The 27,022-nt window shown below is 48.9% G+C and overlaps 1 protein-coding gene across 1 annotated transcript; it reads left to right on the top strand.

The window, feature by feature from the left end:
- Positions 1 to 6,387: 6,387 nt before the first annotated feature.
- LOC142083212 (astacin-like metalloendopeptidase) lies at positions 6,388 to 16,337 on the top strand. The gene is made up of 12 exons (XM_075152451.1): positions 6,388 to 6,456; positions 6,689 to 6,713; positions 9,010 to 9,026; positions 9,750 to 9,774; positions 10,740 to 10,811; positions 11,817 to 11,951; positions 12,602 to 12,719; positions 13,491 to 13,669; positions 13,796 to 13,880; positions 14,270 to 14,397; positions 15,431 to 15,546; positions 15,978 to 16,337. The coding sequence occupies exons 1-12, from the start codon at positions 6,388 to 6,390 to the stop codon at positions 16,335 to 16,337; spliced, it is 1,329 nt and encodes a 442-aa protein (XP_075008552.1).
- The last annotated feature ends 10,685 nt before the right edge of the window (positions 16,338 to 27,022 follow it).

The raw sequence follows: 27,022 nt of genomic DNA, 5'->3' as shown, positions 1-27,022 counted from the left end.
AAAAATCTTACTTCCTTTCCAGATGGGAGTGTTGGAAGGGTAAATCCATAACAATTTATGGCGCATTTGTACATGCTGGTAGCAGGAGCCCTAGCACGGCACAAAGAAAGAGGCAATCTTCTGCTCCTTGAGGAATGGGCAGCCCTCAGAAACTGAAAGAGGATGAAGGGGGGTGTTTTCCTGTGACAGATGACATGGTTAAATCTTGAATTGTAGTTGTAGATTTTAAAATGTGAACTATTTCCTTATAAAAGCTAAACCGCAGCAATGAGAGGCGACAGGGGTGGTTAGCCCAGGGACTCTCTGCCAGCACGGTGTGCTGGCTGCCTTCGGCCTCCCACCTTCTTCCCCTGCCTGCTGCAGCTCTGCCAGCGCTCCTCCAGCCTCCCTTGCAGCAAACCTGCTCGTCCAGTCACTCGCCCTGCTGTCCCCAGCTCTGCTGCCGCACCTCTGTCCGACCCGACGGGGTTTCTTCTTTGGAAGCAAATGTTCTCTTTGGCAAAAGGCTCTGGGAGCCACAAGCAGATTCTTTGTTATTTAAGAGTTTAAAGTTTATTATCAGGCAATCTTTCCAACGTCAACATTTAGTCACTACTTCTGCCCGGATAGCAGCTCTCCTAAAACAAGGCAGGGGCTGCAAGGGCTATGCTTTAACTTTTCCTAAAGTACTTTTCTGTGGATCCAGATACAGTCAGAAGTAGCAGGGGAAGGAGTCCAAACTCACCTGCCCAGGAGGCATGAGAGGAGCTACAAATTATCCTCCCAGAAGAGGAAGCAAAGCCATACGCTAACCTGGTAAATGGGTGTAATTCACGGCGAGGCTCATGTTGTGCAGGGAATTGGCATTCAGAAAAACACAGTGAGACTGAAACTGTCTTCTCGAGACTCCCACTGAAATCTTCAAAAATCCAGCACAGGAGAGTTGGGAAGCCAGTCAGCGAATAACGAGCAAAGGTATTGAGACAGGCAGTACAGGCAGCCTTTCTGATGAGGCACAAAGGAAAAAAAAAGTCAGTGAAGTGCGGCTAGCTGATGGCGATGATAGTGTACGGGAGCATGTTTGTTCCAGGGTGAGAGACAACGACTAGGATTACCAAAGGGTCAGGCAGATCTGTGTACCGTAAAGGTAGAGATGTGGTGCTTCTCACTTACAGCACCCACAGCCAGCTCCCGTCACTCGCCTGAGCAGCAGACCCGAGGTGATGTTTCAACTCCCTTAGGTAAATCGCCAGACAAGTGTTCACGAAGGTAGCTTTCATGGCACAGTTAATGTGAGCAAAATCTACCCATTGGTAAGAGGAGGCCCTTTCTCACCGAAGATGAAACCAAGCAGGGGAGCTGGCTGGCATTGCACAACCTGTCACAAGGAGACGTAGAGAGGGGACCCCCCCAGCGCTCTACGTGTGCAGCGGGGGCAGCACCATGTGATGGCATGTCTCCCTTCAGAGGGCAGAGAGACCGAAGATAACCCCAGGCACCGCTCCAACAGCTCGCACCTTACCCCATCACATGGATTCCTCTGCAATCAGCATAACATTGTTCTGCAGGCTGGAAACAGCATGTAAAACCTTTGATCCGTTCATTCTTCACCTAAGGGCAGCAGACAAATCAGATGGCTTCTCCTGATAAAAGAAAGGAATTTGTTGGTTTTTTTCAAGACAATCAGAAGTTCATTACTAGAGTTGTCCAAATTAAAGTTCCAGTTTCATCACCTCCATTCCCCTCCCTCAGCCCAAATAATCATCGGATCATACGTCATTACAAATGCTAGTTTAATTGCTAAATTACATTTCACTAAATTTGGCCTTGAAATCTGATTTTGAAATGAAAATCAATTTTGTTTCAACATTTCTTTTAGAAGATACAATGGTTTGACTTTTCCAATTTGTTTTGTTACTAGGTTGTGGGGTTTTTTGCTAACTGCAGGTTTTTCTCTTGTAAAGAACAATCCATCACAAAAAAAAATGTTTTTCTTCATTGTCCCTCTTCTTCTGATGACAGACTGAAGATCAAAGTTTCTAGGTTTGGCTCTTTGAATAGAAAAGTGATGAACGGCAAGCCAATGTTCATCATTTAGGTTTGAGTTCTCTCACAGAAGCACTGCCAGGGCTAGGACTATGGCTGGAGCTAGTCATTAATATCATGGAGGATGTGTAAGTGCTCTGCTAAGGAACCTGAAGATTCATTGCTACAGATGGTGTTAGCAAGGACATGGGAATCCCTCAGAAATTGGAAGCAAACAGAAAGCGGAACAGGAATCATGTTGAGCAACTCCAGGTCTTCTCTGAGAGGTAAGATGCAAAGAAGCGTGGGGGGACATGAAGGACAAGTAAATCTATTGATTCAACAAGTATGCTCTCGGGTGTGGGAAAACAGCTTCTAACTGCACTTTGCCTTATCCAGAGTTGTCTTTCATGACACATGTCAGTCTTCTGTACAGGGACTTGAACTCTCTGCTGGTTGTCTATGAAACCCTCAGAAGCTGCCAGCGCTTCAGTAATAGTCTCAACCAGCAAAGCGCAGTACTGGCTGACACGAATTCAACTGAAAATATCCACTCCTAATCACTGTATTACCAAAAAGGTATGGGCAATTTGGAAGGAACTAAAACGTGATTGTAGAACCAAGAAGAGTTGAATTGTAAGAAAGACTAAAGGCCTGAAAGTCCTTTAAGGCAGCATAGAAAAGGCTTCTGTGAGGACTGATTTATACCTGAGAAGTACCTGGTAATAAAGACACCGCAGAAAAGGAAGCGCACTCTGCGTGATAGAGCGTTACGACGCCTGGAATTAGCGAGAGGGAGACTGAAAAGCACGGAGCTGGAAGCAGTGCACGGGACCAGCCTTCCTGGCCAGAGGACTGGGGTTCCGAATGAATGAGCCCAGAGCCGACCTGAAACCAGAATTCCTCTTCCAAATAAAAGTGAGCCAAAGTACCGAAATGCCCCACAGAGCAGACATTCCTGAGAAACGATATTGAGCAGTTCTGTCTAAAATAATATATTCCTGGTTCAGACTTGTCATTAACCCCAGACTGTAAATGTAATTGCGTGGTGTTTATTTAGGTGATGCCAATCCACAGCAATTTCAGTTATGCTTTGTGGACCATTACATTGCTTCAGTGGTTGGTTTTGGTAAAGCCAGATGATTTTAAACCTTTAAGATTTGTTAATATCTTACCATGAATCAGGTATGGTAGCCACCACATAACTTCCACAAGCTGTTGAACATAAACGTGTCTATTTTCTTATTTCCTGGAGTTATTTTTTCCTGCATTTTACTAAACAGCAATTAGTAGCTAGTAGTTATAGAGGTTAGTAGTTAGCCGTAATAGATACTTTATTTCTTTTTTGTAACTAGGTCTTGCTTGTTTACTTTGTATTTTGGGAGCTGCTTACAATGAAGCACTCCAAAGAGAATAATAATTGTATAACACATATGACTAAATGACACACGATTGAGCAAAATCTGAAAGATGTCTACAGAAGTTTTGTAGCTTTTATACATCTACTGTTTTGATTTTGGCTATGTATACTTTACAGGGAACTCCCATATGCAACAGAAGAGAAAATACATTTTTTCATTGGTACCTCTGTAAAGCCTTTTCTTGGTTACGCATACAGGTCTCTGCAAATCAGCATACTCCAAGTTTTGTAGTGGTCTTTCAGGAGCAGTGCTCTTTTTGCTGACAGACTTCTTGCAGACTATGACACTGTCCAAGTAATTCTTGACATTTTGTTGCTGGTTTTGGACACCTGCCAATCGTTGTTCACATCTGCAAAATCTGTGTGGCCCCTACTGTCCACCAGAAACTGGGATATACGGACAGGAGAACTCGAGTCTGACAAAATATCCCACATGCTTTTCTTCTATACATGCAAAGACAGCTTCTCTTTGCTAAGCCCTGGTTTGGTTCCTAAAGGTTCAAGACAATTTCTGTGGCACTGTTTCTGCTAGAGGTACCAGCTTTGCTGCACCTGGTAAAACCATGTCCTATTTGTGCAATATCTCAAAAAATTAGGTAGTTTTTTGATTAGTGAATACAGGACTGCTGACAATTCCCCCCCTGCAAATACCACACTTGGGAAAACAAGCAAATATTGAATCTAAATATCAGGCCCAAACCAAAGCTGATCTTCAGGATGGGCAGCAGGCATGAGTGTCAGCACTCCCTCTCGCTCTGTGGTGCGTACTTTGCCAGCTGTAGCATTTACAGCCACAGCCTTGATCGTAACAGCAGTCTCCCCCGTCATCACTAGTGCTAGCGTACGGAAAAGGTAGCATGCAGCAATCTGTCTGATGAACTGCTTAATATGTCAGTATATTAGCAGGTCCAGCATGAAACGTGCAATACCCTTTTTGCCAGCCCAGTTCCCTCACTCGTTCCTGAGCACAAGCAGTTAATCCGTCACTCAGGACGCTGCAGTATTTTCCCAATAACATGCTATAAAGATGCTAAGGTTACCAACCTTCCTAACTTGCTTTTTAACTTTGTTTTATTCCCTCACTATCTCTGATGCTCCTGGACTGGTTTTCCCTGAGAGCAGTCCGACCTTTCCTTTTTTCCCCTAAACTCGACTGGAAGCAGATTACGTGCAAGCCCCATTCTGCAGTGTCTTTTTGGTATGGTTTTGGCATACCAAGGCATCTGGCATCACAGGCATTTGTTTTGCCCTTGTATTGAGTGAGAAACCTGGAGAACCATTCCAGGACTATAGACCAGAGCTGCACAACTTTGCTTCAGCACAAGGAAGATTTTCATCCCTATGAAACACAAATATGAAGAAAGGCACTGAGCATTGCTGAGCGCAAACATTTACGCGCACAGAGGACACACAACCTGCCCGTGGCAGCAGGATTAGCATGCTGACAATGCCTGCTTGATCTTTGTTCTGTCATGGTCACCAGGACTGTGTGCTACCCTGCCTTCTGCTCTCTGGTGCCTAGGGCATACCTTACTTCAGCCAGAGTGCAGGGACAGAAAGGAAAAAGCAGTATTCCCCTACGCTGCCTCCCTGTGGGGGTAGGGAAAGTTTATCCCTGGACTTTGTCAGTCCAGACTTCCCTCAAATAGTCAGCAGTGTGTGACTGGGAACTTTCCTCCACTAAAATGAAGAATAATCCCCACCAATGCAATTCAGATTACATTCCCACGTAACTCCTAGCCTTGACTGGGTATGATTTGGAGACAAATAGGTGGAAAGCCCTCTGCTGCTTCTTGATTCATTCACCAACATGGATAACTTCTAGAACATCTTATTCAATACAGAAAGAAGGAATAACAGTGTGAGTGGGTTTAAAACCTACTATGGGGGTACCTGAGCACTGGCATGGTCTAGAGACAGAATCTGTACATTCTATAATTCAATTTCCTTCTCCATGCATGGAAAATGTGCTCTGACACAAAACAAGTGTGCATCAGAGACCAGACAATTCCCCAGCTACAGTACCTACAGCAAATGGTTCACCAAGCAGAGCTTTGCTGCCAGAAGAGGTTGCGACAAGAGGTTGCTGTGACAAGAGGCTCAGCGGTTGCTGGTTTACCTCCTACAAGCATTTCTTGCTAGGTCTGCTCACTGCTTCCTACAGCCACTTCTGGACAAGTGCACTCCAGCAAGCAGCAGATCTGTTAATCGTTCTCAAAATGAGTAAGTGCGTGCTGCTTGTGCTGCTTGTGCTGCTGCTGTCTTGTTCCCCTCTCTGAGTGCTGGTCACAAAGCTCGTGAGGGCACCTACAACTGTCAGACTGCCAGAAATTACGGAACACAGGAAATGTTCCTGATGTTATGAAACATCAGGAAACACAGAGGAGGAAACAAAAATTCTACTTGCAGAACCATAAGCTGAGACGATGAAGGGTATCTTCTCAGGGAAGACAGACACGACCTCACTGAGTAGTGACGTGTTGTGTGTTCCAAAGCAAGACAACACTGTCATGGCTTTCCGTGCTTTCTGTGACATAAACAAAAAAGTCACCTACCATCTGAAATCCCAACAATACAGTACTCTGGAAAGTTATCTAGGAACAAGGTCTTCCTAGGTGGTACCAGTCAAACCGAACGCTTAAGGAAAGATCCTCCAAGAAAGAGAGGAAGTGCGTGGCAGCACAAACATGAGGCTGATCCAGCTCTGGAGAGCAGCGTGAATGGCAGCGTGAGGACAAGGGATGCTAGAGATCACAGTGACAGCAAAAGCACAGCACCGGGAGATGCCCAGAGGCTAAACTGGCTGTGGAGGCTGCAGAAGAAGTTTCTTCCTGACAGGGTCCCCATTGGCTGATGCAGGTTTTTCAGCCCTGGCAGAGCAGGCTCTGCTGGTATATCTAGCAGCAGCGCTCCTGAACGGGCAGAGATAAGGACGCGCACTGGTGGTCTGTCCGGACTGGAGAATGGACCTGAAGGTGTTCCTAGTCTTCACTTCATTTCTGCTTCACGCTACTCTGAGCTTCCCTATTCAGGTGAGAGCAGTTCCATGCAACCGTGCTCCGTCTTCTAACTGACCTGGTCTTCCTGGAGTGAAGCTGCGGAGACCCATTTTGATAAATTTCTTGCAAGAAAAATATTAGTAATATAATAATATATGAAGCCAATCTAACAATTTAGTTCCTCCCTTTGGCCCGATTCTGATGCTGCTGTTGCTGCATTTATGAGCTATGGAAGAATAATGCCTTTCACCTATTGGTTTTGCAGGACAACTATGGAAACAGCACAACAAGTAAGTGGGATTTATACTGCGTTTTAAAGACAACTGTTAACTCTTGGCTGGGTATCACGCACTTTGTTGGTATGTGAGTGACTTGGCTTTAGAGCATGTGAAAGCATTGACTCTCAGGCCTTTTGAATAAGGCCATGTTTCCTGATTTGTTACTGGGCTGAGTGTAGATGTGTTTTCTCACAGATGTGCTTTACACATCCTTTTGGGGTGTGGTTTGTTAGGTTAATTTAGATCTGCTTTCACAGGCTCGAGAATAAAATTTTAATAAGACATTTTGATACCTTTCCATTAAGTTGAGTGTTACAAAAAGACTGCTACTCATTTGCCTCCTTGCCTGCCTTGGTGCAGCAGTAAGAGAAAGGGATGTCAGGCGTCAGAGAAAGCTTTGCTTTGTGCTGGGATAAAAAACAAATAGTACAGGCTTAGCTGAACAGCTTTTGTCAACTCATAAAACAGAAGGAGGTCATTGCAGATCTCCAGAAGAAGGTCAATGGAAATAAATCTGTAGGTAGACTTTAATTACAGCAAGAAACCGCCAGGTCAGGGGTGATGTGTTGTGAGAGGAAGAGGCCTTGGAAAAATTTGCTTGACGTAGTCAGAGCAAGTAAGTGGCTATTGAAAACTGACCAATTCTTCTTTTGAGCTGTCATTTACGGCATGGAAGCAAAGGGATGTTGTAAAATTACTGCTCAGTATATTTGGAGCCGGACGAGGAACACACTTGCTTGAGTTCAAAGTCATCAGTTGCTGGGACTCAAAGTTGCAGGGTTACTGGGACAAACAATGAGTTTTAATTTACCATCGTTACGGCTTTTTGTGCCTTTTGAGACATCTTTCAGTATTTACAGTGCAGGGAAAACGTGAACTGTATCACTTTGAAAGCTGTATCACACCAGATGTTCATTTAATCAAGGACATGGCAGATGCCTTCCATGATGTCTCATCTGGGTTTTAAAAAGGGGTTGCAGGCTTTATGTGCCTAGGAATCTGGAGCTTAATTTCCACTGACTTTGACTCGTCTATTAATCTAGTGCCTCTTGGGTGCATGAATTCTGAATCCGGTCAACCCATCTCAAAAATTGTGCTTCCCTGCAGACTTTTTTTAGATGCCATGGATCTCTCTGATGCAGCTGGTGGGAACTGACTGAGCTTTTCTGTAATAAACCACCATCGTTACAGTGGACTTCCACTGCCATGTAACCGAAGTAACAGTCTGGAAAGACAGACTGAAGCCTTTTTGGCTCAATAAAAGCAATTCTGTTGCAGGTTCTAGATAGATTCTGAATAAGAGGAAGTCCCCTCAGTACATTTGGGCAATAACCACTGTGAAAAGGGAAAGGTGCTGCAAGGTGTGACAGAGCTTGGCACATCTTCTATTGAAAAAACATGGTCAAAAAGATAAGGGACATGGACAGGCTTAGAAATAAGAACTATTTGCATAAGTGTTCTCTATGTCAGTGTTGGATAGGGAAAAAAAAGAAGGCTTTACATTTTGACAAGGAAGAGTGCAATTATTGGCAAACTGGACGAAATTGCCAGAAAGTCTTGCGGCATATCCATCATACTTAAGAACAGGTCAAACAAACTGTGGTCAGGGATAACATAGATAAAACTGTTTCTGCCTTAGGGAAAGCAGACAAACAGGATGACCTCTGGAGGTCCTTGCAATTTCTAAACATTTATGATATAATAGCAACGAAGTTTCTGAATAAATTCAGAAATGTATATATCAGATCAGATTTTCACTTCCATGTTTGTATCTAGAAAGTGACACTTGGTTGAAACCAAAAGACGTCACACTAGAAAGACACCTTAGTACTCAGAACGGCTCCAAGCTGCTGTCGGGTACATACTGAGATTATTTGCCCCATGCTAAATTATAGCCTTCATCCCATTTTATAACTTTACTCTTTGACACTGTGAAACCAGAGAGGATTGTTGAGCTGGCCAGCCTGCACCTGCTGCAGTGAAATCTAGGGACAAAGCACATTTTTGTCCCTAGTTTCCTTTGTCATTTTCCACACTGAAGCTCATAAAATGCTTTGCTGATTCTTAGATGGTAAATGACCAGGATTCTGTCCCTCAGCACGATCTACTTTTCATAGCTGTTTGTCTAAACATCAATTTAACTTCTGTGCCTATGCATCGGCGAGGGCACCCCTTTCGCCTCCAAGCAAAGGGACCTGCCAAAGGCATTCCCGTGGCTGAGGAGGCCTATGCTATTGAACACTGTGAAGTTGCATTCAGAATCTAATCTGCCCCTTTTGCTTGTCTTTTTCTTCCTCGCTTTTTGCAGCAACAGAACCTACTGAGGTAAGGACAGCTAAATCAGCTCTTTTGATCACTTTGGGGTTCAGCATTGTGGGAAGCGAGGTCAAGACTCGTGAACTCCACCCATATCTCCATTTGTGCAGGAAAGTCTTCTCAGATCAACAGTGTAACAGTGAGCAGTTTCCACCCCTATTCCAGTTATTGCTCCACAATGCCCAAATAAAGCCCACATCCCAGGAAGCTTTTGCCTTCTTGGGGGTCATAGAGAAAACTCAAACTCGCTTTTTATTTATACAAGGCAAGGAAAGTATGGCCATCTGTTTTGCTACAGACACGACCCCCACAGCTGGGTACCAGCCCCACAGGTCCCTAGAAGCAGTACGTACCACGGCCTTTCACCGCTGTGCTGCGAGGTGATACTGGGAGGACTTCACTGGTGACTTCATCAACCTTGCACTCCTACTAGCAGGGACACAAATGAAGCTGGAAGACCTGAAACTTACTCCACATTTCAAATTGTATTTCCCGAGTCTCCTGTGCTGGTTCCCTTTATGATATCTATATTTGCTAAGATATCAGAGAAGAATATCTACCACACCATGGTACTTCTTTATGAATGGCACAGTATATAAAAGCTCAAGACTGCACTGGTGAAAGATACTTTCAATGATAGCCTGGACACTCTTGATCCTTTGCATGTTATATTATTTAATATTTATGTTATAATATAAAGTGTGACATAATACTAATGCATCATTCTTGCAGGTTACTACACAAGAATATATATACGGTATGTATTATTCCATGTAAATGTAAGTATTTGATAGGATATACCGATTGTTAGCTAGCCAGTTACTCCAGAAAATAACACATGCTTAACACAAATTAATCTTAAGGAAGAAATTTTAAATGAATGCACTCACCATAATATTTCATGCAAAGCAGAACCTCTTGGTTTTGGCCAATTGCTTGCCCTTGCTAAAAACCTCAGCTGTTACTTTTGCTAAAAATAGCTCTGCTTAGATAATGTCCTGACTTAAGTCACTTCCAAAGGTTACAGAAAGTGCAGTGGCCGTGTGCTTCTGCTTTTTATTTATGTCCAGACCTATTGTGTAATGCTCAAAGTTGGCTGATTTTACTTGAAAGGCCTAGGAGTCCCTGGTGCTGGGCTTAGCTGGGGACATCGGTCTGACCCATGGAATAGGAATGCAGTTCCCATTGCACTGGTTTCAAGGGTTTTTCAAGAGGTCAGCATGTTCAGCAGCAAGCAGCAGGACTGCTCTCCATCCTTTTTTGCTCCTGGTGTCTTATGTTGGGGGGTTGGGCGTGAATTGTGCAAGCAGAAGCAAGACTGTGCTGTCTGAGCGCACAGAGGGAGCCATGAGGCCAGCTGGCCGCTTGGGTGGGACCACACAGACTTACAAGAGCCAAAGGTCCAGGCCTTAAAATGCGATGGCTAGAGGGGGAAAAAAAAAAAAGGAGAGAGGGAAAGATTGAAAGAGAATGGCTCTTTCATTAATGGCTTAATGAAAGATTAATGCCAAAATAACCACAGCTGGGAGGTTCACAACATTATGTCACTGAGCAAATATCTACACCACTGCACACGATGCCAATCCCTAAATAGGCTCTGTAAGTTTTACATGCACGACCGTAATCAGGACCCGACCTAAGTGAGCTCCTGGAAACTCATCAGGATGAGGATTTGTATTTTCCCTGGGAATGAGAAAGTGATACTCTTGTATTTCTGCGCAGAATCTCCATTGCCTACAGAGACTGACTCCGAGGACGAGGTTATTTTTAACAGAATTCTGAACGTTAACAAAGGTAATGCCACCAAAGCCCTGCTTATCTCTCTGTTGCTTTTTGGGGGTGATGTGGGAGGTACAATGTCTTACCACAATCTGTGCAAGTCTTTTTCCCATCTTACACACCATCAAGTAAGAGATGCCCAGAGACAGGCCACTGGGACTACTGTGTGATCTGCTGAAGCCCCATGGCATCTCAAATCTGCAGTGTCAGTACCGAAGATGATACCAGGTGTGGAGGCAACTAAACTATCCAGGCAGCTTCTTCAGCTTTAGCTCTTGACATCTGTGTCATTTTTTTGGACATAAAAATATTTGGATATTTGGATGCTTTATTATTTAACTGCCGTTTTCTCGAATGCAAGCATCGGTTGCATTCAGTCATCATATGGCTTTGTAGTACAGACTCCTAGATAAGCTATGGTCGGTTCCATGCTCCCTCCTCCAGACCTCCTGTTCCTTGATTCTTCCAAACATTCCCCATTCTATCAGTTTGTCTTTTTCACATTTTCCCCTTCAGCAGTCATTCGAGAAGCTTTACTACTGTCTGTAGAAATGGACGCCAAACATTCCTACAGTTTTCTCTAGACAACACTTCTCTTTTTGGTTTGCTTGCCCTCTTGGGTTTCCTTATTGGCACCTCCCGCCTTTGCCCAGCATCCTTCCTGGGCAGATATTTGATGACATTCATTCAGTGTCACATGATGCATGACAAAATAGTACCAAAGTACAGCATCCCTCTCACTATTGCAACTGCTTTCAGTCATTCCCCGCCTTGCCTCAACCCCATCCAACAGAGTTGGAGCTTCCCACCTCTCCTCTCAGCTAAGGACACAGCAGCAAAGGTAGAGAAGCAGCTGACGGCCATCTAACCCAACAGTCCATTTCTCGTGCTAGCCAGGAGCAGGTGCTTAGGGAGAAAAGAAAAGGAGGATGAATACAGAGTGGCAGCTTTCCAAGTGTGCTTAGCAAGCATCCAGTAAGCTATGGCTCAGATATTTCAACCTTTTCTCTCTCACCACAGACAGCTCTCAGTACTTGCAAGAAGGTGACATAGTTCCACAAAGGAGTCGCAGTGCCATCAGCTGTCGCCATTGCAATTGGCCCCAGTCCAGCGATGGGATTGTTCGTGTTCCCTATGTCTTGGATCCTACTTACGGTGGGTGTAAATTTCGATTTTTTTTTTTTTTTTAATTGATTTTATCCAATAAGCTTAGGTAGAAAACTACTTCTAGTGGTCACACAAACAGTCGATTAAATCAGTTCTAAGGATCTACTTGTGCTGTACAAGCAGAGATGAACTGTAAATTACAAAGACCTGAACAGGAAAAAGAAAAGAGATCAAATTTCCTCGAGAAGTTTGCATCCATAATGTTTCGGATCTGGTCTCTTGGAGACAGGAATGATCATTCCCTCTAATGGTACCTGCCAGAATACCTGCCTCTATAAGGTTCGTGCCTGTTGCAGAGTGGTTTCAATGGCTGACTTCTCATTAGCAAAATAGCTTCCCATAGCTGTCTCCAAGTGTCCAATCAGAAGATACATCGACAATCACCACTGTAATTTAAAACAAACAGTTGAGAAAAAAAGCCTCCCACCTGAATCCATTTGGACAAATATCTGGATAAAGAGGACCTTGTGCCAGGCTATTAATATCTTAAATGAAAATCATTACTGAGCAAAAAGCAAGAAAGAGCCTAGGCTAATGTTTCTGTCCCTCATTTACCCTGTTTTTGAGCGTATGTGAGGTTTTAATAGCACCTGCCATTGTCCTTGTGTGACCCCCAAAATTAACCCTTTCTACACCAGAGGAGAACCACATAAAGGGGATTCATGACGCCATGGCAGAATTTGAAACACTGACTTGTATTAGTTTTGTGAAGCGCAGGACAGAACGTGACTACCTCAGCATCAAATCTGCCGATGGGTGAGTTGAATGATAAATTAAAAAGTTATTTCTACATTGTTTTTCAGTTCTTCGCTACACTCATTATTTGTGACCTTAGAGAGGGAAGAGGAACGGATTTAGAGAAAAAAATTTGTTTTATCACAGTGCCAGGGTATCCTCCTTGAATACCTTGCTAGTGCAAGGGCTCAGCAGTTACACCAGGGACTCACCGAAGACACCGAAGTGATGCAGATCATGGGAAACCACTGTTAAGGTGGAAAGAATATCTAAGCTTATGTTTTCTGTGTGGTATAATGCACACTTGAGCACAACGTATAACAGATTACTGTAGGACTTATTTGCACAGGCAAAACCAATTTCAGCTTATGAAATAAACAGTTCTCTGAATCACATAGTTGGCTGTCAAGGTCAGAATTAGAGCCTATGAGAGAACTGTTCAACACCCATTAGCTTGAAAGTGCTATTCATCTTAGCTCCAGCTCTGATACAGTGTTCAGTATTTTGGAAAAAAATTGTTATTTCTAGGGAGTTAAAGTCACTGTGTACAGAAAGTCAGAATGCGGGAGCCTCCGTGCTAATGAAGGAAGCTTTAGCCATGATCATACTGTTTGTTGTTTTTTACGCTATGGTCAGTTTTGCCCTTCCGTAGACTCTGACTGTCACAGTGGACAGGAAGGAATCTTTCCCCTCCCACAAGACATGGGTGAAGCAAGGTTCTCTGTACTGTCCCTTTGCCTGCCTGACAATAAAAATCCTATGTCTTCTGTTGGTGTTCAATGCCTCTCTCAGCTGCTGGTCCAACTATGGGAAAGTAGGAGGTGGGCAGACTGTCTCTGTGATGAAAGGAGGCTGCATGTGGAAAGGAATAATTCAACATGAACTGGACCATGCTCTGGGCTTTTTGCATGAACATTCTCGAAGTGACAGGGATAAATACGTAAAGATCATGTGGGAATACATCAGTCCGGGTAAGTGCCTTTGAACTCCTCAATGTAGAAAGTGGTGTAGATACATTCTACTGTTCCCAGCTCTTCCTTCCTCCCTGAAGGGAGCAGATAGGAAGCATATTCTAAGTACAATATCATATATTACAGCTGACAGACCAGACTTCAAGAAATTTGAAAACTCCAATAACCTCGGTCTTCCATATGACTATTCCTCAGTAATGCACTATGGCCCGTAAGTAGCAGCATGGCATTGCTTTTGTTGGAACTCAAATCTTACATTAGAATTAGTTTCTATAATAACTCCCTCCTAAATACCAGTTTCCCCATTTTCCCTTCTGAGAAAAACACTGTGAGTCAGTTCAGACAAGCCACTCCCTAAGATTAATTCATTATCCTTTACTTTCCGTTAAGGAGCCATTCACAGCTGAGCTTGGGAGCAAAGGAGGTCATCTTGAGATTGACTCTGATTACTGCGGGACATCTTAATCAAACCTATCTGAACAGCACTGTTAGTCACAACACAACTCGTGTACAATTCTTGTTCTCCCCCCAAAGCATGCCACTAAATCCTGAAAGAAGTAATTGTACATAAAGAACGTAATTTTTCATGGTTTTTTGCAGATACACATTCACTAATACCACTGGGAAAGCAACTATCGTACCAATTCCTGATGGATCGGTACATATTGGACAGAGGCAGGGACTGAGCAACTTGGATGTGGCCAAAATCAACAAACTTTACAATTGCAGTAAGTATCTCAAAGCCATCCTTTCACCTTCTTCTCAGGTCCTTCACAGAGATGTTTGGGCACACTGCAGAGGCAGCAGTTTCTCGTCAAAGACTGTGAGACTATTCTCCTTAAATTCATGGTACCCATTAGGGTTACTCTGGGAGAGAATGCAAAGGTGAAGCTGGAGACACATTGTGATTAGGGAGAAAATGCTTTCTGCTTCCAAATTAAATCAAACACATCCACTATTGGCATAAGTGGCTGCTGCGCAACTGGCCTAGCTGCATACCACGTTGTATGCTTCACTGAAGTAATTTGGTTTCTTACAGCTCAGGAGACGACTATAAACCCCACAAAGAGCCAGACATCTCTGTTCCTCATTGCAGTTTGTATTTAAGATCTGAGCCAAACCAAAACAGCTATAGGCTCCTCTGAGCTGGAACAGTTTCATGATGCCTTGTCCAGTTTTCAGATGTTTAGGCTGTCATTCTAAATTTGTGTGTATTCTTAATTCTTTACTTTTAACCTCTGCTAGAAGAAATTCTCCCATACAAGCAGAGAAATTTATTCAGGCAAAGGGAAAAAAGATGATGAATAAAGTATTACCCCTTGCACAGAGGAAAGCCGAAGTCCTGCTCCCAAACTTAGAATTTAAGCATTGCAGAGACATCATATTTGCCCTTGACTCTTCTAACGTCACTTGACTTCCCCATCTCCGTGGAAAACAATGTCACCAATTGCAGTGAATTGAAACCTCTCACACTCTTTATAGAGGTGCAGAAAGAGGTCCTTTGCTAAACTATGGAGCTAATCAATAAAAGCTAATGCTTTTTCCAAGCACTACTTTCCTTTCCATTTTGATGCAGATACTTATGCATTATGTGAAAATTAGGACAACATGATTCTTCATTTTAACCAAGACGTACCAGTACTCTGAAATGAATGCTGGCAGATTGGAATCGAGACCAGTCCATTCTGAAGAGATTGTAATTGTGAATGAGGGGAAGCTTCTGCAAGCCTGGTGCTGAAGCAAACATTGTTTCTTTCTCAGATCGCTGCAGCACTATTCTCGATGCAGCATTTGGGCCACTGAGATCTGCCAACCACCCAAGAAATTACTCAGATAACACCAACTGCGTCTGGCTCATCCGAACCCGATCCGGAAAGGTAACCACAGGTCAATAGTGCTCTTGGAATACGGCTGAACTGATGTTTCTATGTTAAGCATTTTGCGCTTTGTCTGCATACCAGTTGCCAGATAGGATCTTTTCCGTGAGAGAGATTTCAGACTGGTCTCTACTTCTTCTTCATGTCCTTAAGCCAGGTATGGGCAAAGACAACTGCAGAGTTGTGATTTTGAAAAACCTCCATACGTTGGGCTTCAGGTTTGCAAAATCAAGACAAAGCAGTCTGACCATGGGAGCGTTCAGTCACAGACCCATTAGATCTGAACCCTGCAACTTCAGGGGATGAGAGGCAAGGCTGGGTAAGCAGTTCCAGTTTGGGCTTGGCTACAGCTTAGATTCTGTTTTAAAGGACACGCCATGAAAGAAGTCACATACGTGTATATTAAAGGCTGGTCTTCTCTTCCCTTCCAGATTTCCCTGCACTTTCAAGCCTTTGAGCTGCAGACAACCAGAGGGTGTCAGGGTGATTATGTTAAAGTTTATGATGGATCCAGCAAGTCTTCTGCAGTTCTAATGGACAAGACCTGTGGATCAAAGATACCTAATGATGTAGTTGCTTCTAGTAATCTTATGCTTGTAGAGTTCGTCACAGATGGTGCTGGTACAGCTTCTGGTTTCCAAGCCACCTTTAATTCTGGTAGGTCTGAGAACACGGAGAATGGCAAAGAAAAACAGTGTGTCAAATCAGCCTTCCTCTTCACAGAAGAAAAACATTGTTTGAGGAACTGCTCTCTACAAGAGCCATCACTTCCTACCTTGCTTTTGATATAATGGATCAGTCCTACACTGATACCGTTTATTCATTCAGGCAGATGGGCCACGCTCAGGACCAGAGGCGTTAGCCAGGTGACTCGCTGTTTGCCTTGCCTCTCAGATATATGCCATTCCAAAGCACGTGCCATTAAGGGTAACATCAATTTAATGTTACTGCTAGTGTTACTAGCACAGTAGAAAGAGAGTAAATCATAATGCGGTATTTAAATACATTGCGTCTCTAAAAAAGATGCAGTTTTTAATCACGCAGTTCAGAGGGCAGGACAGATCAATAGTGAACCAGGTCACCCAGCCCCATGGCAAGAAGAGAGGCAGTATTTCCATGGTCAGGATCCCTGGAAGGTATCCACCTAAACCACATTTTCTTCAGTCCCATTTAATTAAGAACTAAGGCCACAACGATACAATTAAGTTACCACAGGCTTCCAAGTCAGCATGTATCAGCTGGAATAAAGAAATGCCTGTGCGCATATCTGTAGCCTACAGCAACGGTACAGTAGTGCAGCTTGCTTTACTTAGCATGAAAGAAAGCTCAGCTGTGTCATATGACCTTGTATTTGCCATGGGAGAAGAACAAGCACACAGAGGTTGCATAAACCCACTGAGATGCAGTAACTTAATTGTATACCCAAACCAAAACAGCGATTTTGCGTTGTCGCTACGTAGTATCTATTTCTGTCCATTGTAGCTACGGAAGGAAAGAAGAATAAGAAAACTTCCCATGCCACTTTGATGTGTCAACAACTACAAAACAATCCTAGTTGTCAGATAAAATGTGATTTAACATTTACATATTTTAGAGATACTAAATAGAGATAGAGTTTGTTCAGAGAGCTCTGAAAGCTAAGTATTCTTTCATTTCACTTACAGTGAGCACCCAAAGAAAACCTAGCATCCACAACTGACTTAATGAAGAAGAAGCTATTCTGTGAATATTGAAATTATGTGTTTCCTACTTTGCTCCTATGCTGGGTTGGATCAGTACGAAATTTAATTCTATTAAGAAGCGAAGTTTTCATCTTCCTGAGAAAGTTTATTCCCCAAGCCATATAAATGTATGAATTCTATACATCTGGCGTGCTCCTCCTTTTGTCTGCACAGTTAAGTTATTACCTCTTTCGATTTAACAATTGAATAAAAAGCTTCATATAAAAAAAAAATTTCCATTTCTGTTTTCCAGTAGTCCTTTCCAGCCATACACACTATCAATGTGGTCTTACTTCTCAGCCCCCTTCACTCGGCCACAGGGCTATCCCTTAAGTATACCGCTGACATCATCATAGGTTTGTTTAGTTGGCTGAAGAGACCAGCTCCAAACTTTACAAATGCTTTTTAGGATCTTCACAGCCTTGAGCATGAAAACGTCTTAGATACAGACTCTTTTCCTGGCCTAACATTCAAGCTGCCGAAAACGACATCTCCCTTAACAATCCTGTTATGTCCTAAATCACAGGCAAGGTGAACAAGACAAAACCCTTGCCAGCAAAGGACTGGTACTTCCTATTGCGGTTTTCCTTGTACAGCCCTGGTAGGCAGAGGACAGCTAAGGGTGTGCTTGTTTATCCCCAAGCAATTTTTAGCCCACAGATAAGCCTGTCACAGGACAAGAGGTGGACGAGATAATGCTGCCAGGGTTCATGCACATCTTCAGTTCTTCAGGAAGACATTTTTTGTCAGGCGAGAAGCTAAACTCTCCTTTTCTGATCTCATAAGCAGGACAGAGAGCTGCAAGAGTGGCGGAGCTCCTGGAGAGTTCATTTCATACCCTTTGCCTGCAATCACACTTCTAAAATGACATCCTCTTGACAAAGACACGCCTGTAACAGATCTGAGAACAAAACAGGCTCCTCTTTTACTCTTCTAGCATACACAGGTAGCTAAACATATGACTAACCTGCGTATTTAAGGCTTGTATGTTTAGGTCTGAAAAAGGCAAATAATTTTCCTGTTCTTTCTCTGTAAAACTAGGTACCTTGGAATTTTTCTCATAGAAATACATTTCTTGAAAAGAACAGTGGGAAATGAATTTGAATCTCAGAGTAAAATTTATACAGCAAATGACAAACTATTAGTTTATTTTCTTTTGTTAAAGGAGGCACGAAAAAGACTTAATTTGTAAGAATTTGCTCAAAGCCCTGTCTGTATTTATACTATTTGAGGAAGAATCAATCACATCTTGACGGTAGGGAAACTTTGATTCTTTTGGAGATTGCTTCTTTATCCACAGTGGCTGTGCAAATGCCTCTGAACACAAAGTCTGCTTTAGAAGAGACATTTCTTCAGTTCTTCAGACACTGCAAGACAGGTTCAACTTCCAATATGTTGTTCTAGTTACTCTCAGAAGTCAAGTGTTGCTATCAACACATCGTAAACGGAGTAGTCTTTCTGAAATATTGTTAAAAATGCAGTTCTAGGGAAAAATATTTGACAGCTGTAATTCCTGAGCTCCTACAAAACAAAATGGAAGAAATAAATAATACTGCAAAGCCAGAATCTAGTGGTGGGTAGGTGAGGACCGACAGCTTAGCCCTTTTTTTCGGAGAGGAATTTCAGGTGGGATTAGGGTGTTGCACAGGGTGACGAAAAGGCAGTTTCAGGTTCTTACACCTGCAGGAGGGACAGTGATTGCAGTAGATGAGCTTTGTGGAAAAGAGCTCTGAAACACTGTTGGCAATGACTGAGAATTTAATAAAGCTGTGATCATCTGTGTATTGCTAAAATAATTAACAGGCTTTCTTTTTAAGGGAAATTAAAGTAATCTCTGTCAAGAAAAAAAAAAGACCCTGCGGTTTCCCCTTCTAATTCCACTAGAAGAGGAGCTACTTCCCTGCCAAGAGGCAGCCACCTCCAGGCCTGCCTGGCGCCGGGCTGATCCCCGTTGCACCGGGCAGGGATAAAGCTGGTCACAAGGACTGCGCCAAGGTTCAACCAGAGCCCCTGGTTCCCCTCTGGGGGTGCCGGATCCCCTCCGGGGGCTCCGGTTCCCCTCTGGTTCCCCTCCTGGGGGCTCTGGTTCCCCTCCAGGGGCGCTGGTGACCCTCCTGGGTCTCTAGTTCGCCTCCTGAGGCTTGGTTGCGCTCCCGGGAGCTCTGGTTCCCTGCCTGCGGGTCCGGGTCCCTGCCTGGGGCCCTGGTGCCCCTCTTGGGTGCCGTTGGGGTGCTCCTGGGGGTTTCTGGGTGCCCTTGGGCTGCTCATGAGGGTCTTCGGGGATCCTGGTGCCCGCAGGATGGTCCGAGGGTCCTTGGGCTGGTATTGGAGGTTTTGGTGTGTTCCAGAGTGTCTCTGGGTGCCCATGGGTTGTCCCAGAGATGTTCTGTGTCTCTGGGTACCCTTCAGACCTGGAGGTCTTGGGGTGCTCCTGGGGTCTCCTGAGGGGCTCCTGGGCATCTCTGGGTGCCCACAGGGTGCTCCTGGGGTCTCCTGAGGGGCTCCTGGGCATGTCTGGGTGCTCCTGGGGGTCTCTGGGTGCCCGCAGGATGCTCCTGAGGGTCTTGGGGTGCTTCTGGGGGTTCTTGGTGCCCCTGGGAGTCTCTAGGTGCCCATGGAGTGTTCCTGGGGGTCTTGGGGTGCTCCTGGGGTTCTCTGGGGGCCCGCAAAATGCTCCTAGAGGACTTAGGGTGCTCCTGGGGGTTCTTGTTGTGCTCCTGGTAGTCTCTGGGTGCCCATGGGGTGTTCCTGGGAGTCTTGCATTGTTCTAGGTGTCTCTTGGTAGCCTTGGGGTGCTCCTGGGGGGTCTTGGGGTGCTCCTGGGGGTCTTGGGGTGCTCCTGGTGTGTTCCTGGGGGTCCTGGGTTGATCTAGGTGTCTCTGGGTAGCCTTAGGGGGGGGTCTTGGGTGGCTCCTGGGGGGGTCTTGGGTGCACACAGGGTGCTCCTAGGGTTCTTAGGGTGCTTCTGGGTGCCCACAGGATACTGCTGGATATCTTGTGGTACTTCTGGGGGTTCTTGTTGTCCTCCTAGGGGTCTCTGGGTGCCCATGGGTTGTTCCTGGGGGTCTTAGGGTTTTCTAGGTGTCTCTGGGTATCCTTGGGGTGCCCCTGGGGTGCTCCTGGGGGTCTCTGTGTGCCCACAGGATGCTCCTGGGGGTCTTGGGGTGCTCCTGGGGTTCTCTCCCCACAGGATGCTCCTGGGGGTCTCTGGGTGCCCACGGGGTGTTCCTCGGGGTCCTGGGGTGTTCTAGGTGTCTCTCGATACCCAGGGGGTGCCCCTAGGGTCTCTGGGTGCCCATAGGATGTTCGTGGTGTTCTTGGGGTGCTCCTGGATGTCTCTGGGTGCCCACAGGATGCTCCAGAGTGTTTTGGGGTACTCCTGGGAGTCTCTGGGTGCCCATGGGTTGTTTGTGGGGGTCTTGTGGTGCCCCTGGGTTTCTCTGGGTGCGCACAGGATACTCCTGGGGGGTCTTGGGTTGCTCCTGGGGATTTCTCGGTGGACACAGGATGCCCATGGGGGGGTCATGGGGTGCCCCCGGGGTGCTCTTCAGGGGGTCGTGCGGTGCTCCGGGGGTGCATTTCTGGGTGCCCCCAGGGTGCTCCTCAGGGGGTCATGCAGAGCTATGGGCACACGTCTGTGGGTGCTCCCTGGGTGGTCCTCAGGGGGTCGTGCGCTGCTCCGGGGAAGCGTCTCTGGGTGCGGATACCTGGGTGCCCTCGGGGTGATCCTCAGGGGTTCGTGCGGTGCTCCAGTGGCAGGTCTCAGGGTGCCACCGGGGTGCTCCTCAGAGGGCCCTGAGCTGCTCCGGGGGCAGGGGGGGTCTCTGGGTGCCCGTGGGGTGGTCCTTTGGGGTTAGTGCAGTGCTCCGGGGCTGGGTGTCTGGGTTCCCCGTGGGTGGTCCTCGGAGGGTCGTGTGCTGCTCCGGCGGCGGGTCTCTGGGTGCCCCCTGGGGTGCTCCTTGGGGGATTGTGCGGTGCTCCTGGGGCAGGTCTCGGGGTGCTCCTTGGGGGATCGTGCGGTGCTCTGGGGACGGATCTCTGGGTGCCCCTGGGGTGCTCTTCGTGGGGTCACACGGTGCTCTGGGGGTGCGTCTTTGGGTGCTCCCTGGGTGCTCCTCGGGGGTCATGTGCTGCTCCGGCGATGGGTGTCTAGGTGGCCCCGGGGTGCTCCTTGGGGGGCTCATGCGGTGCTCCAGGAGCAGGTCTCTGGGTGCCCCCGGGGTGCTCCTCAGGGGATCGTGGGTCTGCTGGTGGGGTCTGCATCCAGGTGGCGGCATGGGAGCAGTGTGAGTCTGAGGGGCCGCGGGCACGGCGGGCTGAGGGGGGACCTGCAGGCTCCGGGGAGGGTGGGGCTGGGGGGGGGCTGCGGACCCCCGGGGGGACCAGGAGCGGGGCTGTGCATCCCGGGGGGGACAGGAGTGGGGCTGTGCATCCCGGGGGAGCCGGGGAGTGGGGCTTGGGGGGCTGTGTGCCCTAGATGCGCTGAGGAGTGGGGCTGTGTGCCCGAGTGGGGCTGGGGGGGGCTGCGGTGCCCCAAGAAGCTGGGGAGCAGGGCTGTGGGTCCTGGTGGGGCTTGGGGCTCCCAGGGGGCTGTGGTCGGGTGCTGTGAGCACCGGGGGTCCTGGGGCTGGGAGGTGCTTGCAAACGCTGGGGAGGGTCTGCGAGCATGGGGGGCACAAGGGTTGCACCAGGGTCGGTGCATGATCACCTCCGCTGTACGGGTGTCGCTGCACAGGCAGCCGCGCTGCACGAGGCGCCGTGCGCGTGCGCACTCCCGGGGCGGGGACTACAACTCCCGGAGTGCCCCGCGCGGGCGGTCCGGTGGAGCCGCGCGCTGATTGGCTGAGGCGGATATTTCAACGGGGCGCGCGGCGGGGTCCACACCGAGGCGGCGGCGCAGCGTGAGTGTGAGGGGCCGCTGTGGGCCCCGGGGGGGCCGGGGAGCGGGGCTGGGGGGTGGCTGTGGGGCCCGGGGGCGCCGGGGAGTGGGGCTGGGGGGGCGGGGCGGGGCGCTGTGTGCCATAGGGGGGGCCGGGGAGTGGGGCTGGGGGGGGGCTGTGTGCCCCGGGAGGGCGGAAGAGCGGGGTTGTGGGCCCTAGGGGGGCTGAGCAGTGGGCCTGAGGGGGCTCTTGGGCGGCTGGAGAGTTTGGCTGGGTGCTCCCAGGGGGCTGGAGAATGGTGTGGTGGGGGGCCGTGAGCACTGGGGGGCCTGGGGAGTCGGGCTGGCAGGTACCGGCAAGCACTGGGGAGGCTGTGAGCATGGGGGCGCTGTGAGCCCCAAGAGGGACTGGGAGCTGTGAGGGTCCCACACCTTTGCCGGCCCGCCCCAGCCTGCCCGAGTCGCCAGCCCTATGTTGCCTGTGAAGCGCCTCAAAGGAGCTGATTTTGCCACCCCGACGGACAGCTGGGAGGGCACATACGAGCTGCTCATCGAGCTGGTGGTGAGCCGGGGACCGGGGGGGGCTCTGCTGCCAGCACTGGTGGGGGGAACCCTCCCGAGAGGGGGCCTGGGCTGCGTGCCGGGGGTCTGACACCCTCCCCTCCCCAGGAAACCTCTTCTGCTCCCTGGGAGTTGCCTCTTCCACCAGCCAGGCCTGCTGGCTGTAGAAAAGCTAGGTCTGTGACAGAGTCCAGGACAGTAGGATGTGCTGGGATGAGGGATGGACCAGGGGATGCGCTGGGATGAGGGAGGCACAGGGGTGGGGACTGGGGGATGCACCGCAGAGCGATCGGCCCTGTTTTGGGATGGGGACCGCAGGATGCACTGGGATGGGGATAGGGGTTGCACGGGGGATGTGAGGGTGAAGGGACTGGGGGCTGCACTGGGGAACGCTGGGGTAGTGGAGACTGGGGGATGCACTGGGATGCGCTGGAGAAGGCCCAGGGAGATGCCCCTGGGCACAGGATGGGGGATGCACTGGGGATGTTGGAGTGGGGCCTGGAGGACGCACCGGAGACACTGGGGAGGGGAGCGTGGCATGCACTGGGGTGCGTTGAGGATGGACTGGCTGCATGTTGGGGAGGGGACTGGGGCATGTCCCGGCTGTACTGGGGAGGGGGCCTGTGATGTGCCCAGCAGATGCTGGAGAAAGCACCAGGGATGCATGCGGGGCGCTGGAGGGGCAGGGCAGTCCCCTCCCCAATATGCGGCCGGCCCCTCCCTAGCATGCCCCAATGCATGCCTCCATCCCAGTGCATCTCCCATTCCCCTGCTCCTCAGCCCCACATGCTGTCCAGGGGATCCCACACCCCCTGGGCTGCCCTGGCCCATGCGATGTCCCCACACCCCCCAGCCTTCAGCATGGCCGCTCTCTGTCCGAGCTGTTACGGAGCTGATGACGAGGGAGGCGATGGGTGCCTGGCAGGGCCCCCCCGATATACCCCAGGAGCAGGGCCTCTGCGGGGCGGGGTGCCAGGGGTGGGGCACCGCCCTGATCGGTTCAGGGGAAGGGGTGCTCAGCTGGGGGCAGGAGGGGTCCCTGTAGCCCCAGGCCCGGGCTCTGCCCAGGCAGCACCCTGGGGGAGGGAGGGCTCTGTCCCTGCCCCCTCCTCTCACCACTGCTAGTCAGCAATGGTTAGGGAGCCCCCCACCCACAAAAACACCCCCACACCCCTATCAGTGCCCCCCCCTGCATGCCAGCACCCCCAAGGGCATCAGGGTGTCCTGGTGCTGTCCCCATCCCTGGGACACCCCTAGTCCCAGTGGCTGATCATCGGGCTTTGTGTTCTCCCTGTGGAACCATCCAAGGTGCCCTCCCTAGCGGCAGAGGCTAAAGCCCAGCACTGCCATGGGGATGGAGCCCTGAGCAAGCAGTGCTCCCCACACCTTCCTGGGGTCCCCCCAACCCCAAAAATCAAGGGATGGGGGGGGCAGCAGCAAAGGCTGGGGGCTCTGGGTCACCTCCAGCAGCAGAGGAGGAGGGCAGGAGACTCGGGGATCTTCCCCAGGGGTTCCAGCCTTGAGGACAGAGGACAAATGGGGAGCAGGGTATGGTGGCAGGAGAGACGTGGGGAGGGGCACAGGTCCAAAGGCAGTAGCTTTATTGTCACAGAACATGCATGTAAAAACACTTTTGTGAAACTAAACTAGAGCAGTTGTGAACAGACACCTCCCCCCCAGCCCTGAGTCCCCACTGTCACCCTGCAGGGACAGGATCAGACCTTTCAGCCCCGTTTCTGCCCGAAGCATCACGCAAGCGCTTGCCCTCCCTGGGGGCACCTTTGGGACTTGAGAAGAGGCGCAGCAGCTGGGTTTTTGGGCTCAGAAATGGGCACTAGCTGAGCTGGTTTGGGGGCCCAAAGCAGAAGCCGGTTTGGCCGTTTGTGCGGGGGGTGGGAGGGCATTGGGGGCTGCAGGGGAAAGCAGCGGGTGGGCAGGGTGCGTGGACCCTCCCCGGGGGTGGGGGTCTGGTCCTGCTGGACCCCGAAGTGCGGGAGGCCGGCACGCACCAGGCCCAACTCAACGTCTGCGGTGGTCTCTGGGGGGAAGAGGTGGTCTCTGCTTTTCAGACCCCGCACGCGCTCTTCGAGTCCAGCTCTTGCTTGTCGACTGCTTCGAATAGTTATTAACTGGTTAGTCGTACAAACTCATTAATGTTTGTACAATGTCCAGCTATGATATTTAATCCTAACAGTCGAGTTTTGACGGCGATTGGTTTACGACCTTGTCAAAAACCCAGGCTGTTGCAAATAGCTGGAGCTCGTGAGGAGAAGGAGCTGAAATCAACGGTGCGGAGCTGGAGCTTCGATTAGCCAGAACCGTCGCAAGCAGGAGCTGGAACGAGACGGGGTGTCTGCTGTCTGGGGCATGCCTTAGCCAGAGGCAAAATTACCGGCAGCTGTAACGAGCGGGAGCTGCGATTCGCTGCAGTGTCTGTTTGCCGGAGCATCCGTCGGCCAGACTGCACTCCCAGCACGGCTGAAGAGCAGCCAGGCGCAGGCAGGGCTGTCCCCGGCAAGGCGCTCCGAGCGGCAGGGAGGCGAGTTGTCCTTCTGCCAGCGGGGAGCCCGGCCTCTTCCCTCGGGGATTAAATCCACGCCACGCGTGGATCCGCTCTCTCTGCGTGGAGGGTCTCTCCCGGACCCGTTCCCGAGGGCTGAAGTGAGGTGGGGGTCCCCCGGCTCTCCCCGGGGGGCAGGCGGCAGCACGAGGCGGCGGTGTCTCCCCGGTACCCGGCAAAGGGGAGCGAAACCGGCCGGCTGGAGCTCCGGGGGTGCACAGCCCGGCCCCGCACGGCAGAATCCTTCCCTGGGTATTCACCGTTGGCTGGGTGTGACAAACAGGTTCATTTTGTGCCTCCTCTTTTCCCAGCGTCACCTTCTGCGTCACGTGAAGAAAATCCTGCGCGGTTGACGCCGCTTGCTGCTCAGGTAACGGCACGTGGGGGGCCGGGGGAGCGGGGAGAAACATTGGCGCGTTCAAGGACGCTGCAGGTGCTCCGCGTCAAACCCAGGGAAAAGGCAAATTTGCTGCCGGTGCAGAAAAGCTGACGAACAGTTGCCGTGAACAGAGCGTGCGTGCCTCGTTCCCGAATCGGTCCCTGGGTAGTTAAGAGCGTTTTCCTTTCAGGGAAAAGAATGAGCTTTCATCTACGAAAAATTAAGAGCTGCCTGTGACCTTCTTTAGGGTCAAGTGTTTCTTTGTTCATACTGATTTTATGGGCAGGTTGGAAATAGCCTTTTATTTTTATAGGCGTAACTCAATTTGTAGTACTACGTGGTGTCAGGAGAGTGAATTTTGGAGCACCCAGGTACCACTAGAAACGTAATGAATGAGACACGACGGAAGCTGATATTTCAACTTGATTTTTACTTGATTTTTTTTTCCTGAGAGTGTTGACGGCACGTTGTCCTGTGGCTCAATCCACGTTCTGTTCAGTGGAGTCTTCCAACAAAAGTTGGTCCTTCCAAAAAAGGGCTAGTTGTTCATAGGCTCGAGGCATAGACTTGGAGAGCCGCTTAAGTACGTGATCAGAATTAAAGCCAAATGTCGCTTCACGTTGCTGCTGTTGGTCTTCGCTTTCGTGAATTTCCCCGCTGCTCCGTCACGGTTGGGAGCTCTGAATCATCCTTTTTTCCACTCCCTAACGCGTTTTTCTCCCCAAGGAGAGGCTACGTTTAAAAGCTACTTAGTTTCCTCACAAATGCATCGGTCGATAAAGCGGAGTTACGATTATTAAAACCACGCAAATGACACCAGTCTTACAGATCTGGACTATTTCTGAACACGTGTTCATCGCGTGCAGATGTCATCGGGATACGGATCATCTGCACTTCGTGCTCTGACGAGACGATCAGCTGAGACAGGGACGAGCTCCAAAAGAAAAAAAAGCTACAACGTCAAGGTTCTGTTTTGTTGTTGGTTTTTGTGGGTTTTTTTTGTGTTTGTGTGTTTTGGGGTTTTTTGGGGGGTTTTTTTGGTTTTTTTTTTTTTTTTTTTGAGCGCGACGTTGACTGGTGGCAGCCTGCAGAGCTCTCTTGCTGCCTGGCCCCTCCTTTCCTTCTCTGTCACTCCTCTTTCGCGGCTGTAATTTTCACTCGGGTAGTTTTAGAAGAGCGATTTAGTTCCTCGCCTGCGTAAACGCGCTGGTAATAGCTGGAAGGTAAACGCTTGAACCGGTAGCGAATAACTTGGCTACGAGTAGAATTTCTGAAGGAAGAACAACGACGACAGGAAGCAAGTAGCGAGTTACCCCAGATTTGTGTGTGTCAAGCACGTCAAAGTCTTACTGCCGAGCGTTGTTTGGCAACGTGCT

This window comes from Calonectris borealis, chromosome 5, assembly GCF_964195595.1.
Source record: "Calonectris borealis chromosome 5, bCalBor7.hap1.2, whole genome shotgun sequence".
In the NCBI taxonomy this organism is placed as follows: domain Eukaryota; kingdom Metazoa; phylum Chordata; class Aves; order Procellariiformes; family Procellariidae; genus Calonectris; species Calonectris borealis.
This window is presented reverse-complemented; position numbering and strand designations above follow the sequence as displayed.